This window comes from Bombina bombina, chromosome 4 (genome assembly GCF_027579735.1).
Source record: "Bombina bombina isolate aBomBom1 chromosome 4, aBomBom1.pri, whole genome shotgun sequence".
NCBI classification, from domain to species: Eukaryota; Metazoa; Chordata; class Amphibia; order Anura; family Bombinatoridae; genus Bombina; species Bombina bombina.
The window spans coordinates 345,413,975-345,426,019 of record NC_069502.1 but is presented as its reverse complement, the minus strand read 5'-3'; the positions used below and the strand labels follow the sequence as shown (position 1 = coordinate 345,426,019).

Sequence of the window (12,045 nt, the reverse complement as noted above, 5' to 3'; positions counted from 1 at the left end):
TCTCCAGGTCATTACAGGTTTAAGCTATAAGGTATAAGAACAGAGTGAGCGGTTGACGTAAAAGTCAAACAAATGGATACCTATTTAACAATAATATTAATGTAAAGACCCTTATGCCAATAAGAGTATTAATAAATATTTGCCAGACACTGATATTAGTTACAAAGAAATTAGACAGTGCAGTATTCATTTATAGTGTGTAACTTAGATCTGAACATTTTGCTATATTTAGGGAGACTATGCAACAAAAATCATGATTGAGACAAATGACTAACAAACAAACAGAGAAACAGCCTAGATCAAAATATAGTCGTATAGTCCCAATCTGACTGGGGAGACTAATGTATCCTCCGAAATTACAGTCATCATAAATATCTCCCAGAACCTATAAATATCTGCTGAAGCCTTGTCTGCCTTAGACAGACATGGTGATAAGAACATAAGCTGCAACATAGATCAGTTGGTGTGCATATACATATATTGCGTTCAGAGAACAGAGTGTCATAAGGTAGCTTGTAACACAAACAAAAGAATCTCATCTCATGTACCCCATGAGACGATCGGAGCTGTTAACTTCTTTAAGAACTGTCATCTAGCCAATGACTGTAACCAATGAGACACCAGTCCCTAAGAGCTGCACTGGAACAAAGGAACTACTGCAGCTGCTTTCTGGCTCGAGGCTCTTCAGATGGAGACTCCATTAGAGGATATTATGGACAGAATTAAGGCCCTTAAGTTGGCTAATTCTTTCATTACAGATGCCGCTTTCCAACTGGCTAAATTAAAATCTATGGAATGCATAGGTTCAAACAGAACCCCTTGAAGAACTAAATTTAGGCTCCATGGTGGAGCAACAGGTTTAAATACAGGCTTGATCCTGACCAAGGCCTGACTAAATGCTTGAACGTCTGGGACATCTGCCAGACGTTTGTGTAAAAGAATAGACAAAGCAGAAATTTGTCCTTTTAAGAAACTAGCTGATAATCCCTTCTCCAATCCTTCTTGGAGAAAAGACAATATTCTAGGAATCCTAATCTTACTCCATGAGTAACCCTTGGATTCACACCAATAAAAATATTTGCGCCACATCTTATGATAGATTTTCCTGGTGACAGGCTTTCTAGCTTGAATCAGGGTATCAATGACAGACTCAGAGAAACCACGCTTTGATAGAATCAGGCGATCAATCTCCAAGCAGTCAGACGCAGAGAAATTAGATTTGGATGCGTGAATGGACCTTGGATTAGAAGGTCCTGCCTCATTGGCAGAGTCCATGGTGGAACCGATGACATGTCCACTAGGTCTGCATACCAAGTCCTGCGTGGCCATGCAGGTGCTATCAGAATCACCAAAGCTCTCTCCTGCTTGATTCTGGCAACCAGACGTGGGAGGAGAGGAAACAGTGGAAATACATAGGCCAGATTGAAGGACCAGGGCACTGCTAGAGCATCTATCAGTACCGCCTGGGTAACCCGGGACCTGGACCCGTAACGAGCTCCCACTCCCCCGGATGAAAAGTCTGACGACTTAGGAAATCCGCCTCCCAGTTCTCTACCCCTGGGATATGGATTGCTGAGAGATGGCAAGAGTGATCCTCCGCCCATCAGATTATTTTGGTTACCCCCATCATCGCTAGAGAACTCCGTGTTCCTCCTTGATGATTGATATAAGCTACAGTCGTGATGTTGTCTGACTGAAATCTGATGAATTTGGCCGCAGCTAGCTGAGGCCACGCCTGGAGCACATTGAATATCGCTCTCAGTTCTAGAATTTATCGGGAGTAGAATTTCCTCCCGAGACCAAAAGCCCTGTGCTTTCAGAGAGTTCCAGACTGCACCCCAGCCTAGCAGGCTGGCATCTGTCGTTATTATGAGCCACTCCGGCCTGTGGAAACACATTCCCTGAGACAGGTGGTCCTGAGACAACCACCAGAGAAGAGAATCTCTGGTCTCCTGGTCCAGATGCAGTTGAGGAGATAAATCTGCATAATCCCCATTCCACTGTTTGAGCATGCATAGTTGCAGTGGTCTGAGGTGTAGGCGGGCAAAAGAAACTATGTCCATTGCCGCTACCATCAGTCCGATTACCTCCATACACTGAGACACTGATGGCTGAGGAATGGAATGAAGAGCTCGGCAAGTGGTTAAGAGTTTTGATTTTCTGACCTCCGTCAGAAATATTTTCATTTCTACCAAGTCTATCAGAGTCCCTAGGAAGAAAGTTCAGGCTGCAGCAGCAATGTGTAAAAAGATTTTTATTTAAGCCAAACGTTTCGGACCAACTGTCCATCATGTATCCTAGGAAGGAAACTCTTGTGAGAGGAAAGAGAGAACTCTTTTTTTATGTTCACCTTCCACCTGTGAGATCTCAGAGAAGCCAACCCGATGTCCGTGTGAGACTTGGCTAGCTGGAAAGTCGAAGCCTGAATCAAGATGTCTAGATAAGGCGCCACTGCTATGCCCCGCGGTCTTAGAACCGCCAAAAGGGACCCTAGCACCTTTGTGAAAATTCTGAGAGCCGTGGCCAACCCGAAGGGAAGGGCCACAAACTGGTAATGCCTTTCCAGAAAGGAGAATCTGAGAAATTGATGATGAATAGAATTATCATATATTGACCCTCCTGGATCAACGGTAGAAAAGTCTGAATAGTCTCCATCTTGAATGATGGTACTCTGAGGAATTTGTTTAGAATTTTGAGATCAAAGATTGATCTGAAAGTTCCCTCTTTTTTGGGAACCACAAACAGGTTTGAGTAAAACCCTAGCCCTTGTTCCGCTTTTGGAACTGGGCGGATTACTCCCATGGTATGTAGGTCTTCTACACAGCGTAAGAACGCCTCTCTCCTTATCTGGTTTGCAGACAATTGAGAAATGTGAAATCTCCCCCTTGGGGGAGAGTCTTTGAAGTCCAGACGATATCCCTGGGACTTTCTAAGGCCCAGGAATCGTGAACATCTCTTGCCCAAGCTTGAGCGAAGAGAGAGTGTCTGCCCCCTACTAGATCCGGTCCCGGATAGGGGGCTACCCCTTCATGCTGTCTTAGAGGCAGCTGCAGGCTTCTCGGCCTGTTAACCCTTGTTCCAAGCATGGTTAGGTCTCCAGACTGACTTGGATTAGGCAAAATTCCCCTCTTGCTTTGCAGCAGGAGAAGCTGAAGAGGGACCACCCTTGAAGTTCTGAAAGGAACGAATATCATTTTATTTGTTCTATCCTGAGGGAGGGCATGGCCTTTCCCTCCAGTGATGTCTGAAATAATCTCTTTCAGTGCAGGCCCGAATAGGGTCTTTCCTTTGAAAGGATTGTTCAAAAGTTTAGATTTTGATGACACATCAGCAGACCAGGACTTAAGCCATAATGCCATGCTTGCTAAAATGGCAAAACCTGAATTCTTTGCCGCTAATTTAGCCAGTTGGAAAGCGGCATCTGTAATGAAAGAATTAGCCAACTTAAGGGCCTTAATTCTGTCCATAATATCCTCAAATGGAGTCTCCATCTGAAGAGCCTCTTCTAGAGCCTTGAGCCAAAAAACATAATTTATGCTTACCTGATAAATTTATTTCTCTTGTAGTGTATCCAGTCCACGGATCATCCATTACTTGTGGGATATTCTCCTTCCCAACAGGAAGTTGCAAGAGGACACCCACAGCAGAGCTGCTATATAGCTCCTCCCCCAGCTGTCATATCCAGTCATTCGACCGAATACAGAGAAAGGAGAAACCATAGGGTGCAGCGGTGACTGTAGTTTAATTAAAATTCAGACCTGCCTTAAAAGGAGAGGGCGGGCCGTGGACTGGATACACTACAAGAGAAATAAATTTATCAGGTAAGCATAAATTATGTTTTCTCTTGTTAAGTGTATCCAGTCCACGGATCATCCATTACTTGTGGGATACCAATACCAAAGCTAAAGTACACGGATGATGGGAGGGACAAGGCAGGATTAAGCGGAAGGAACCACTGCCTGAAGAACCTTTCAACCAAAAACAGCCTCCGAAGAAGCAAAAGTATCAAATTTGTAAAATTTGGAAAAGGTGTGAAGCGAAGACCAAGTCGCGGCCTTGTAAATCTGTTCAGAGGCCTCATTTTTAAAGGCCCAGGTGGAAGCCACAGCTCTAGTAGAATGAGCAGTAATCCTTTCAGGGGGCTGCTGTCCAGCAGTCTCATAGGCTAGGCATATTACGCTCCAAAGCCAAAAGGAAAGAGAGGTTGCCGAAGCTTTTTGACCTCTCCTCTGTCCAGAGTAAACGACAAACAGGGAAGATGTTTGACGAAAATCCTTAGTAGCTTGTAAGTAAAACTTCAAGGCACGGACTACGTCCAGATTATGTAAAAGACGTTCCTTCTTTGAAGAAGGATTAGGACACAATGATGGAACAACAATCTCTTGATTGATATTCTTGTCAGAAACCAAGTTAGGTAAAAACCCAGGTTTGGTACGCAGAACTACCTTATCTGCATGAAAAATCAGATAAGGAGAATCACATTGTAAGGCAGATAGCTCAGAGACTCTCCGAGCCGAGGAAATAGCCATCAAAAACAGAACTTTCCAAGATAAAAGTTTAATATCAATGGAATGAAGGAGTTCAAACGGAACTCCTTGAAGAACATTAAGAACCAAGTATAAGCTCCACGGGGAGCAACAGGTTTAAACACAGGCTTAATTCTAACCAAAGCCTGGCAAAATGCCTGGACGTCTGGAACCTCTGCCAGACGCATGTGCAAAGGAATAGACAGAGCAGAAATCTGTCCCTTTAAGGAACTAGCTGATAATCCTTTATCCAAGCCCTCTTGGAGAAAGGACAATATTCTAGGAATCCTAACCTTACTCCATGAGTAATTCTTGGATTCACACCAATAAAGATATTTACTCCATATCTTGTGGTAGATTTTCCTGGTAACAGGCTTTCGTGCCTGTGTTAAAGTATTAATGACTGACTCGGAGAAGCCACGCTTTGATAGAATCAAGCGTTCAATCTCTATGCAGTCAGTCTCAGAGAAATTAGATTTGGATGATTGAAAGGACCTTGTTATCAGAAGGTCCTGTCTTAGAGGCAGAGTCCATGGTGGAAAGGATGACATGTCCACTAGGTCTGCATACCAAGTCCTGCGTGGCCACGCAGGCGCTATCAGAATCACTGATGCTCTCTCCTGTTTGATTTTGGCAATCAGTCGAGGGAGCAGAGGAAACGGTGGAAACACATAAGCCAGGTTGTAGAACCAAGTCGCTGCTAGAGCATCTATCAGCGTCGCTTCTGGGTCCCTGGAGCTGGATCCGTAACAAGGAAGCTTGGCGTTCTGGCGAGACGCCATGAGATCAAACTCTGGTTTGCCCCAATGATGAATCAATTGAGCAAACACCTCCGGATGGAGTTCCCACTCCCCCGGATGGAAAGTCTGACGACTTAGAAAATCCGCCTCCCAGTTCTCCACGCCTGGGATATGGATTGCTGACAGGTGGCAAGAGTGGTACTCTGCCCAGCGAATTATTTTTGAGACTTTTAACCTCGCTAGGGAACTCCTGGTTCCCCCTTGATGGTTGATGTAAGCCACAGTCGTGATGTTGTCCGACTGAAATCTGATGAACCTCAGTGTTGCTAACTGAGGCCAAGCCAGAAGAGAATTGAATATCGCTCTAAACTCCAGAATATTTATTGGAAGGAGTTTCTCCTCCTGAGTCCACGATCCCTGTGCCTTCAGGGAGTTCCAGACTGCACCCCAACCTAGAAGGCTGGCATCTGTTGTTACAATTGTCCAATCTGGCCTGCGAAAGGTCATACCCTTGGACAGGTGTACCCGAGACAACCACCAGAGAAGAGAATCTCTGGTTTCTTGATCCAGATTTAGCAGATGGGACAAATCTGTGTAATCCCCATTCCACTGACTCAGCATGCATAATTGCAGCGGTCTGAGATGAAGGCGCGCAAATGGCACTATGTCCATTGCCGCTACCATTAAGCCGATTACCTCCATACACTGAGCTACCGAAGGGCGCGGAATGGAGTGAAGAACACGGCAAGCATTTAGAAGTTTTGATAACCTGGACTCAGTCAGGTAAATTTTCATTTCTACAGAATCTATAAGAGTCCCTAAGAAGGAGACTCTTGTGAGTGGGGATAGAGAACTCTTTTCCTCGTTCACTTTCCACCCGTGCGACCTCAGGAATGCCAGAACTATCTCTGTATGAGACTTGGCAACTTGAAAGCTTGACGCCTGTATCAGGATGTCGTCTAGATACGGAGCCACCGCTATGCCTCGCGGTCTTAGAAATTACAAATTGGTAATGCCTGTCTAGAAAGGCAAACCTTAGAAACTGATGATGATCTTTGTGAATCGGTATGTGAAGGTAGGCATCCTTTAAGTCCACTGTGGTCATGTACTGACCTTCTTGGATCATGGGTAGGATGGTCCGAATAGTTTCCATTTTGAAAGATGGAACTCTGAGGAATTTGTTTAAGATCTTTAGATCCAAAATTGGTCTGAAGGTTCCCTCTTTTTTGGGAACCACAAACAGATTTGAATAAAAACCCTGTCCTTGTTCCGTCCGGGGAACTGGATGGATCACTCCCATAACTAGGAGGTCTTGCACACAGCGTAGGAATGCCTCTTTCTTTATCTGATTTGCAGATAGCCTTGAAAGATGAAATCACCCTTGTGGAGGGGAAGCTTTGAAGTCCAGAAGATATCCCTGAGATATGATCTCCAACGCCCAGGGATCCTGAACATCTCTTGCCCACGCCTGGGCGAAGAGAGAAAGTCTGCCCCCTACTAGATCCGTCGCCGGATAGGGGGCCGTTCCTTCATGCTGTCTTAGAGGCAGCAGCAGGCTTTCTGGCCTGCTTGCCTTTGTTCCAGGACTGGTTAGGTTTCCAGGCCTGTCTGGAATGAGCAACAGTTCCCTATTGTTTTGAAGCGGAGGAAGTTGATGCTGCTCCTGCCTTGAAATTTCGAAAGGCACGAAAATTAGACTGTTTGGCCTTTGATTTGGCCCTGTCCTGAGGAAGGGTATGACCCTTGCCTCCAGTAATGTCAGCAATAATTTCCTTCAAGCCAGGCCCGAATAAGGTCTGCCCCTTGAAAGGAATGTTGAGTAATTTAGACTTTGAAGTCACGTCAGCTGACCAGGATTTAAGCCATAGCGCCCTACGCGCCTGGATGGCGAATCCGGAATTCTTAGCCGTTAGTTTAGTCAAATGAACAAAGGCATCAGAAACAAATGAGTTAGCTAGCTTAAGCGTTCTAAGCTTGTCAATAATTTCCTCCAAAGGAGCTGTATGGATGGCCTCTTCCAGGGCCTCAAACCAGAATGCCGCTGCAGCAGTGACAGGCGCAATGCATGCAAGGGGCTGCAAAATAAAACCTTGTTGAATAAACATTTTCTTAAGGTAACCCTCTAATTTTTTATCTATTGGATCTAAAAAAGCACAACTGTCCTCAACCGGGATAGTGGTACGCTTTGCTGAAGTAGAAACTGCTCCCTCCACCTTAGGGACCGTCTGCCATAAGTCCTGTGTAGTTGCGTCTATTGGAAACATTTTTCTAAATATAGGAGGTGGGGAAAAGGGCACACCGGGTCTATCCCACTCCTTGCTAATAATTTCTGTAAGCCTTTTAGGTATAGGAAAAACGTCAGTACACCCCGGCACCGCATAGTATCTATCCAGCCTACACAATTTCTCTGGAATTGCAACTGTGTTACAGTCATTCAGAGCAGCTAATACCTCCCCAAGCAATACACGGAGGTTCTCAAGCTTAAATTTAAAATTAGAAATCTCTGAATCAGGTTTCCCCGAGTCAGGGATGTCACCCACAGAATGAAGCTCTCCGTCCTCATGTTCTGCATACTGTGACGCAGTATCAGACATGGCTCTTACAGCATTTGCGCGCTCTGTATCTCTCCTAACCCCAGAGCTATCGCGCTTGCCTCTTAATTCAGGCAACCTGGATAATACCTCTGACAGGGTATTATTCATGATTGCAGCCATGTCCTGCAAGGTAATCGCTATGGGCGTCCCTGATGTAATTGGCGCCATATTAGCGTGCGTCCCCTGAGCGGGAGGCGAAGGGTCTGACACGTGGGGAGAGTTAGTCGGCATAACTTCCCCCTCGACAGAACCCTCTGGTGATAATTCTTTTATAGTTTAAGACTGATCTTTACTGTTTAAGGTGAAATCAATACATTTAGTACACATTCTCCTATGGGGCTCCACCATGGCTTTCAAACATAATGAACAAGTAGGTTCCTCTGTATCAGACATGTTTAAACAGACTAGCAATGAGACTAGCAAGCTTGGAAAACACTTAAAACAAGTTTACAAGCAATATAAAAAAACGTTACTGCGCCTTTAAAAAACACAAATTTTGTCCAAATTTGAAATAAAAGTGAAAAAAGGCAGTTACACTAACAAAATTTTTACAGTGTATGTAACAAGTCAGCAGAGCATTGCACCCACTTGCAAATGGATGATTAACCCCTTAATAACAAAAACAGAATAATAAATGACAAAAACACTTTTTAAACACAGTCACAACTGCCACAGTCTACTGTGATTGTTACCCTCCTCAAACACGACTTTGAAGCCTTTTGAGCCCTTCAGAGATGTCCTGTATCATGCAGAGGGAAGCTGAATGTCTCTGTCAGTATTTTTAGCTGCACAGAAAAGCACTAAAAAAGGCCCCTCCCACTCATATTACAACAGTGGAAAGCCTCCAGGAACTGTTTCTAGGCAAAATTTAAGCCAGCCATGTGGAAAAAACTAGGCCCCAATAAGTTTGATCACCAAACATACATAAAAAACGATTAAACATGCCAGCAAACGTTTTAAAATACACTTTTATAAAAGAGTATGTATCTCTATTAATAAGCCTGATACCAGTCGCTATCACTGCATTTAAGGCTTTACTTACATTACTTCGGTATCAGCAGCATTTTCTAGCAAATTCCATCCCTAGAAAAATATTTTAACTGCACATACCTTATTGCAGGAAAACCTGCACGCTATTCCCCCTCTGAAGTTACCTCACTCCTCAGAATATGTAAGAACAGCAAAGGATCTTAGTTACTTCTGCTAAGATCATAGAAAACGCAGGCAGATTCTTCTTCCAAATACTGCCTGAGATAAACAGTACACTCCGGTACCATTTAAAAATAAACTTTTGATTGAAGAAATAAACTAAGTCTAAAACACCACAGTCCTCTTACGACCTCCATCTTAGTTGAGAGTTGCAAGAGAATGACTGGATATGGCAGTGAGGGGAGGAGCTATATAGCAGCTCTGCTGTGGGTGATCCTCTTGCAACTTCCTGTTGGGAAGGAGAGTATCCCATAAGTAATGGATGATCCGTGGACTGGATACACTTAAGAGAAACACCCCACTGTTCAATAATACCCCTCAGTGGATAGTAAAGATAAAAAGGAGTCCCACTGTGACCCTGTCTTCTATCGTTAACATATGTATATAAAATGAAACTATCTTACCGGAATCTATGCCGTGGAACATAAAACACGATCCTTCAAGTTTTACAGACTGTAGCGTTGTTTCTGACATGGACTTGAGTGGAAAAAAAGCAGGCAGCAAAACTTAACGCTGATTGCTTAGGAGCTGTTAATATGAATCTGGATGGTTTCGCAGAAAGACTCCCTGCATCTCCAGACTCAAACTTTCATCAATGCTCTCACTGAGAGGCTGACAAGACTACTTAAAACTCCAGTCCCGTCTCGAAGGCCAGATACCCTTCCTAAGGAACTACTCTCAAAACTTGCCTCCAGGTTCTTTATTCCCACAAGTAATGAATGCAGCTGTGGACTCTCCCTGTATAAAGGAGGGAATAGAATTATAACTTTAAAAGAAGTGAAGACTTTTTCCTTCTTACCTAAACATAATGCCTTCTGAAAATGGGTCCAGGCTGTCAACAAGCTCAAGCTCAGCATCTCCTCCCAGTGTCAACATCTGGTAATTCTCTTTAAGTTTATTTGTTATGACATTAAAACCAGCCATAAACTCATTAAGCCTTTGTTTACGAAGATCTTCATAAGCTCTTCTAAAGTTGTCCCTTTCATTTGTAATTTCATCAAGTTCCGCCACCCTCTGTAAGTACAGTTCCTCCTATACAAAGGGGATATTAGCAGAAAAGTAGTGTAAATAAAACAAAGAAAAAAAATATTAAAAACAATTTATATCTTACCCATTTCAAAAGTTTCTTTCATAGTGGCGAGAGTCATGTGTTTAAACAAAATAACCCCAAAAGGGGGGGGGGGGGGGGACCCGTGGACTCTCGCCACCATGAAAGAAAGACAATTTACATAACACCTTATAATTTCTTTCATGGTGGCGAGAGTCCACAAGCTATTACGTATGAGATACACATTTCTACAAGGAGGTGGTAAAGTTCCCCAAACTTTAAAAGCTTATAAATACTGCTCCACCTCACATATACCTCAGTTTTACAAATAGTCAAGTAGTGAGGCATTAACCCCTTAAGGACAAGGCCATTTTTCAATTTCTTTCCCTTAAGGACCAGGGCTATTTTTACATTTCTGTGGTGTTTGTGTTTAGCTGTAATTTTCCTCTTACTCATTTACTGTACCCACACATTATATATCGTTTTTCTCGCCACTAAATGGACTTTCTAAAGATACGATTATTTTCATATCTTATAATTATTAAAAATATTATAAAATATGAGGAAAAAATGGGGAAAAAAAAAAAGGAAATTTATGCTTACCTGATAAATTTATTTCTTCTACGATATGAAGAGTCCACGGATTTCATCCTTACTTGTGGGATTTATCCTCCTGCTAACAGGAAGTGGCAAAGAGAACCACAGCAGAGCTGTATATATATAGCTCCTCCCTTCCCTCCACCTCCAGTCATTCGACCGAAGTTAGGAAGAGAAAGGAAAAGCCAAAGGTGCAGAGGTGACTGAAGTTTATAAAAAAAACAGAATTTATGCTTACCTGATAAATATCTTTCTTTTGCGATGTACCGAGTCCACGGATTCATCCTAACTTGTGGGATATTGTCCTTCCTGACAGGAAGTAGCAAAGAGAGCACCACAGCAGAGCTGTCTATATAGCTCCCCCTTAACTCCACCCCCCAGTCATTCGACCGAAGGCCAAGGAAGAAAAGGAGAAACTATAAGGTGCAGAGGTGACTGAAGTTTACATAAAAAATACTATCTGTCTTGAATAGACAGGGCGGGCCGTGGACTCGGTACATCGCAAAAGAAAGAAATTTATCAGGTAAGCATAAATTCTGTTTTCTTTTGCAAGATGTACTGAGTCCACGGATTCATCCTAACTTGTGGGATACCAATACCAAAGCTTTAGGACACGGATGAAGAGAGGGACAAGACAGGAACCTAAACGGAAGGCACCACTGCTTGCAAAACCTTTCTCCCAAAAATAGCCTCCGAAGAAGCAAAAGTATCAAATTTGGAAAAGGTATGAAGCGAAGACCAAGTCGCAGACTTACAAATCTGTTCAACTGAAGCATCATTTTTAAAAGCCCATGTGGAAGCCACCGCTCTAGTGGAGTGAGCTGTAATTCTTTCAGGAGGCTGCTGCCCAGCAGTCTCATAAGCCAAACAGATGATGCTTTTCAGCCAAAAGGAAAGAGAGGTAGCCGTAGCCTTTTGACCTCTACGCTTTCCAGCATAGACAACAAAGATGATGATTGGCGAAAATTTTTTGTTGCCTGCAAATAAAACTTCAAGGCACGAACCACGTCCAAGTTGTGCAACAGACGATCCGTCTTAGAAGGATTAGGACACAGAGAAGGAACAACAATTTCCTGATTGATATTCCTGTTAGAAACAACCTTAGGGAGGAACCCAGGTTTGGTACGCAAAACCACCTTATCAGCATGGAAAACAAGATAATGCGAGTCACATTGTAATGCAGATAGTTCAGAAACTCTTTGAGCTGAAGAGATAGTAACTAGAAACAGAACTTTCCAAGATAGAAGCTTAATATCTATGGAATGCATGGGTTCAAACGGAACCCCCTGAAGAACCTTAATAACAAAATTGAGACTCCATGGCGGAGCAAC

The 12,045-nt window shown here is 43.4% G+C and overlaps 1 protein-coding gene across 1 annotated transcript in view; it reads right to left on the bottom strand.

Moving 5' to 3' along the window:
- SMC4 (structural maintenance of chromosomes 4) overlaps positions 1-12,045 on the bottom strand; it is a 459,275-nt gene that overhangs the window by 43,290 nt on the left and 403,940 nt on the right. The window contains exon 20 of the mRNA XM_053711800.1: positions 9,869-10,101. Coding sequence (XP_053567775.1) covers positions 9,869-10,101 — 233 coding nt within the window. The remainder of the gene's footprint in view (positions 1-9,868; positions 10,102-12,045) is intronic.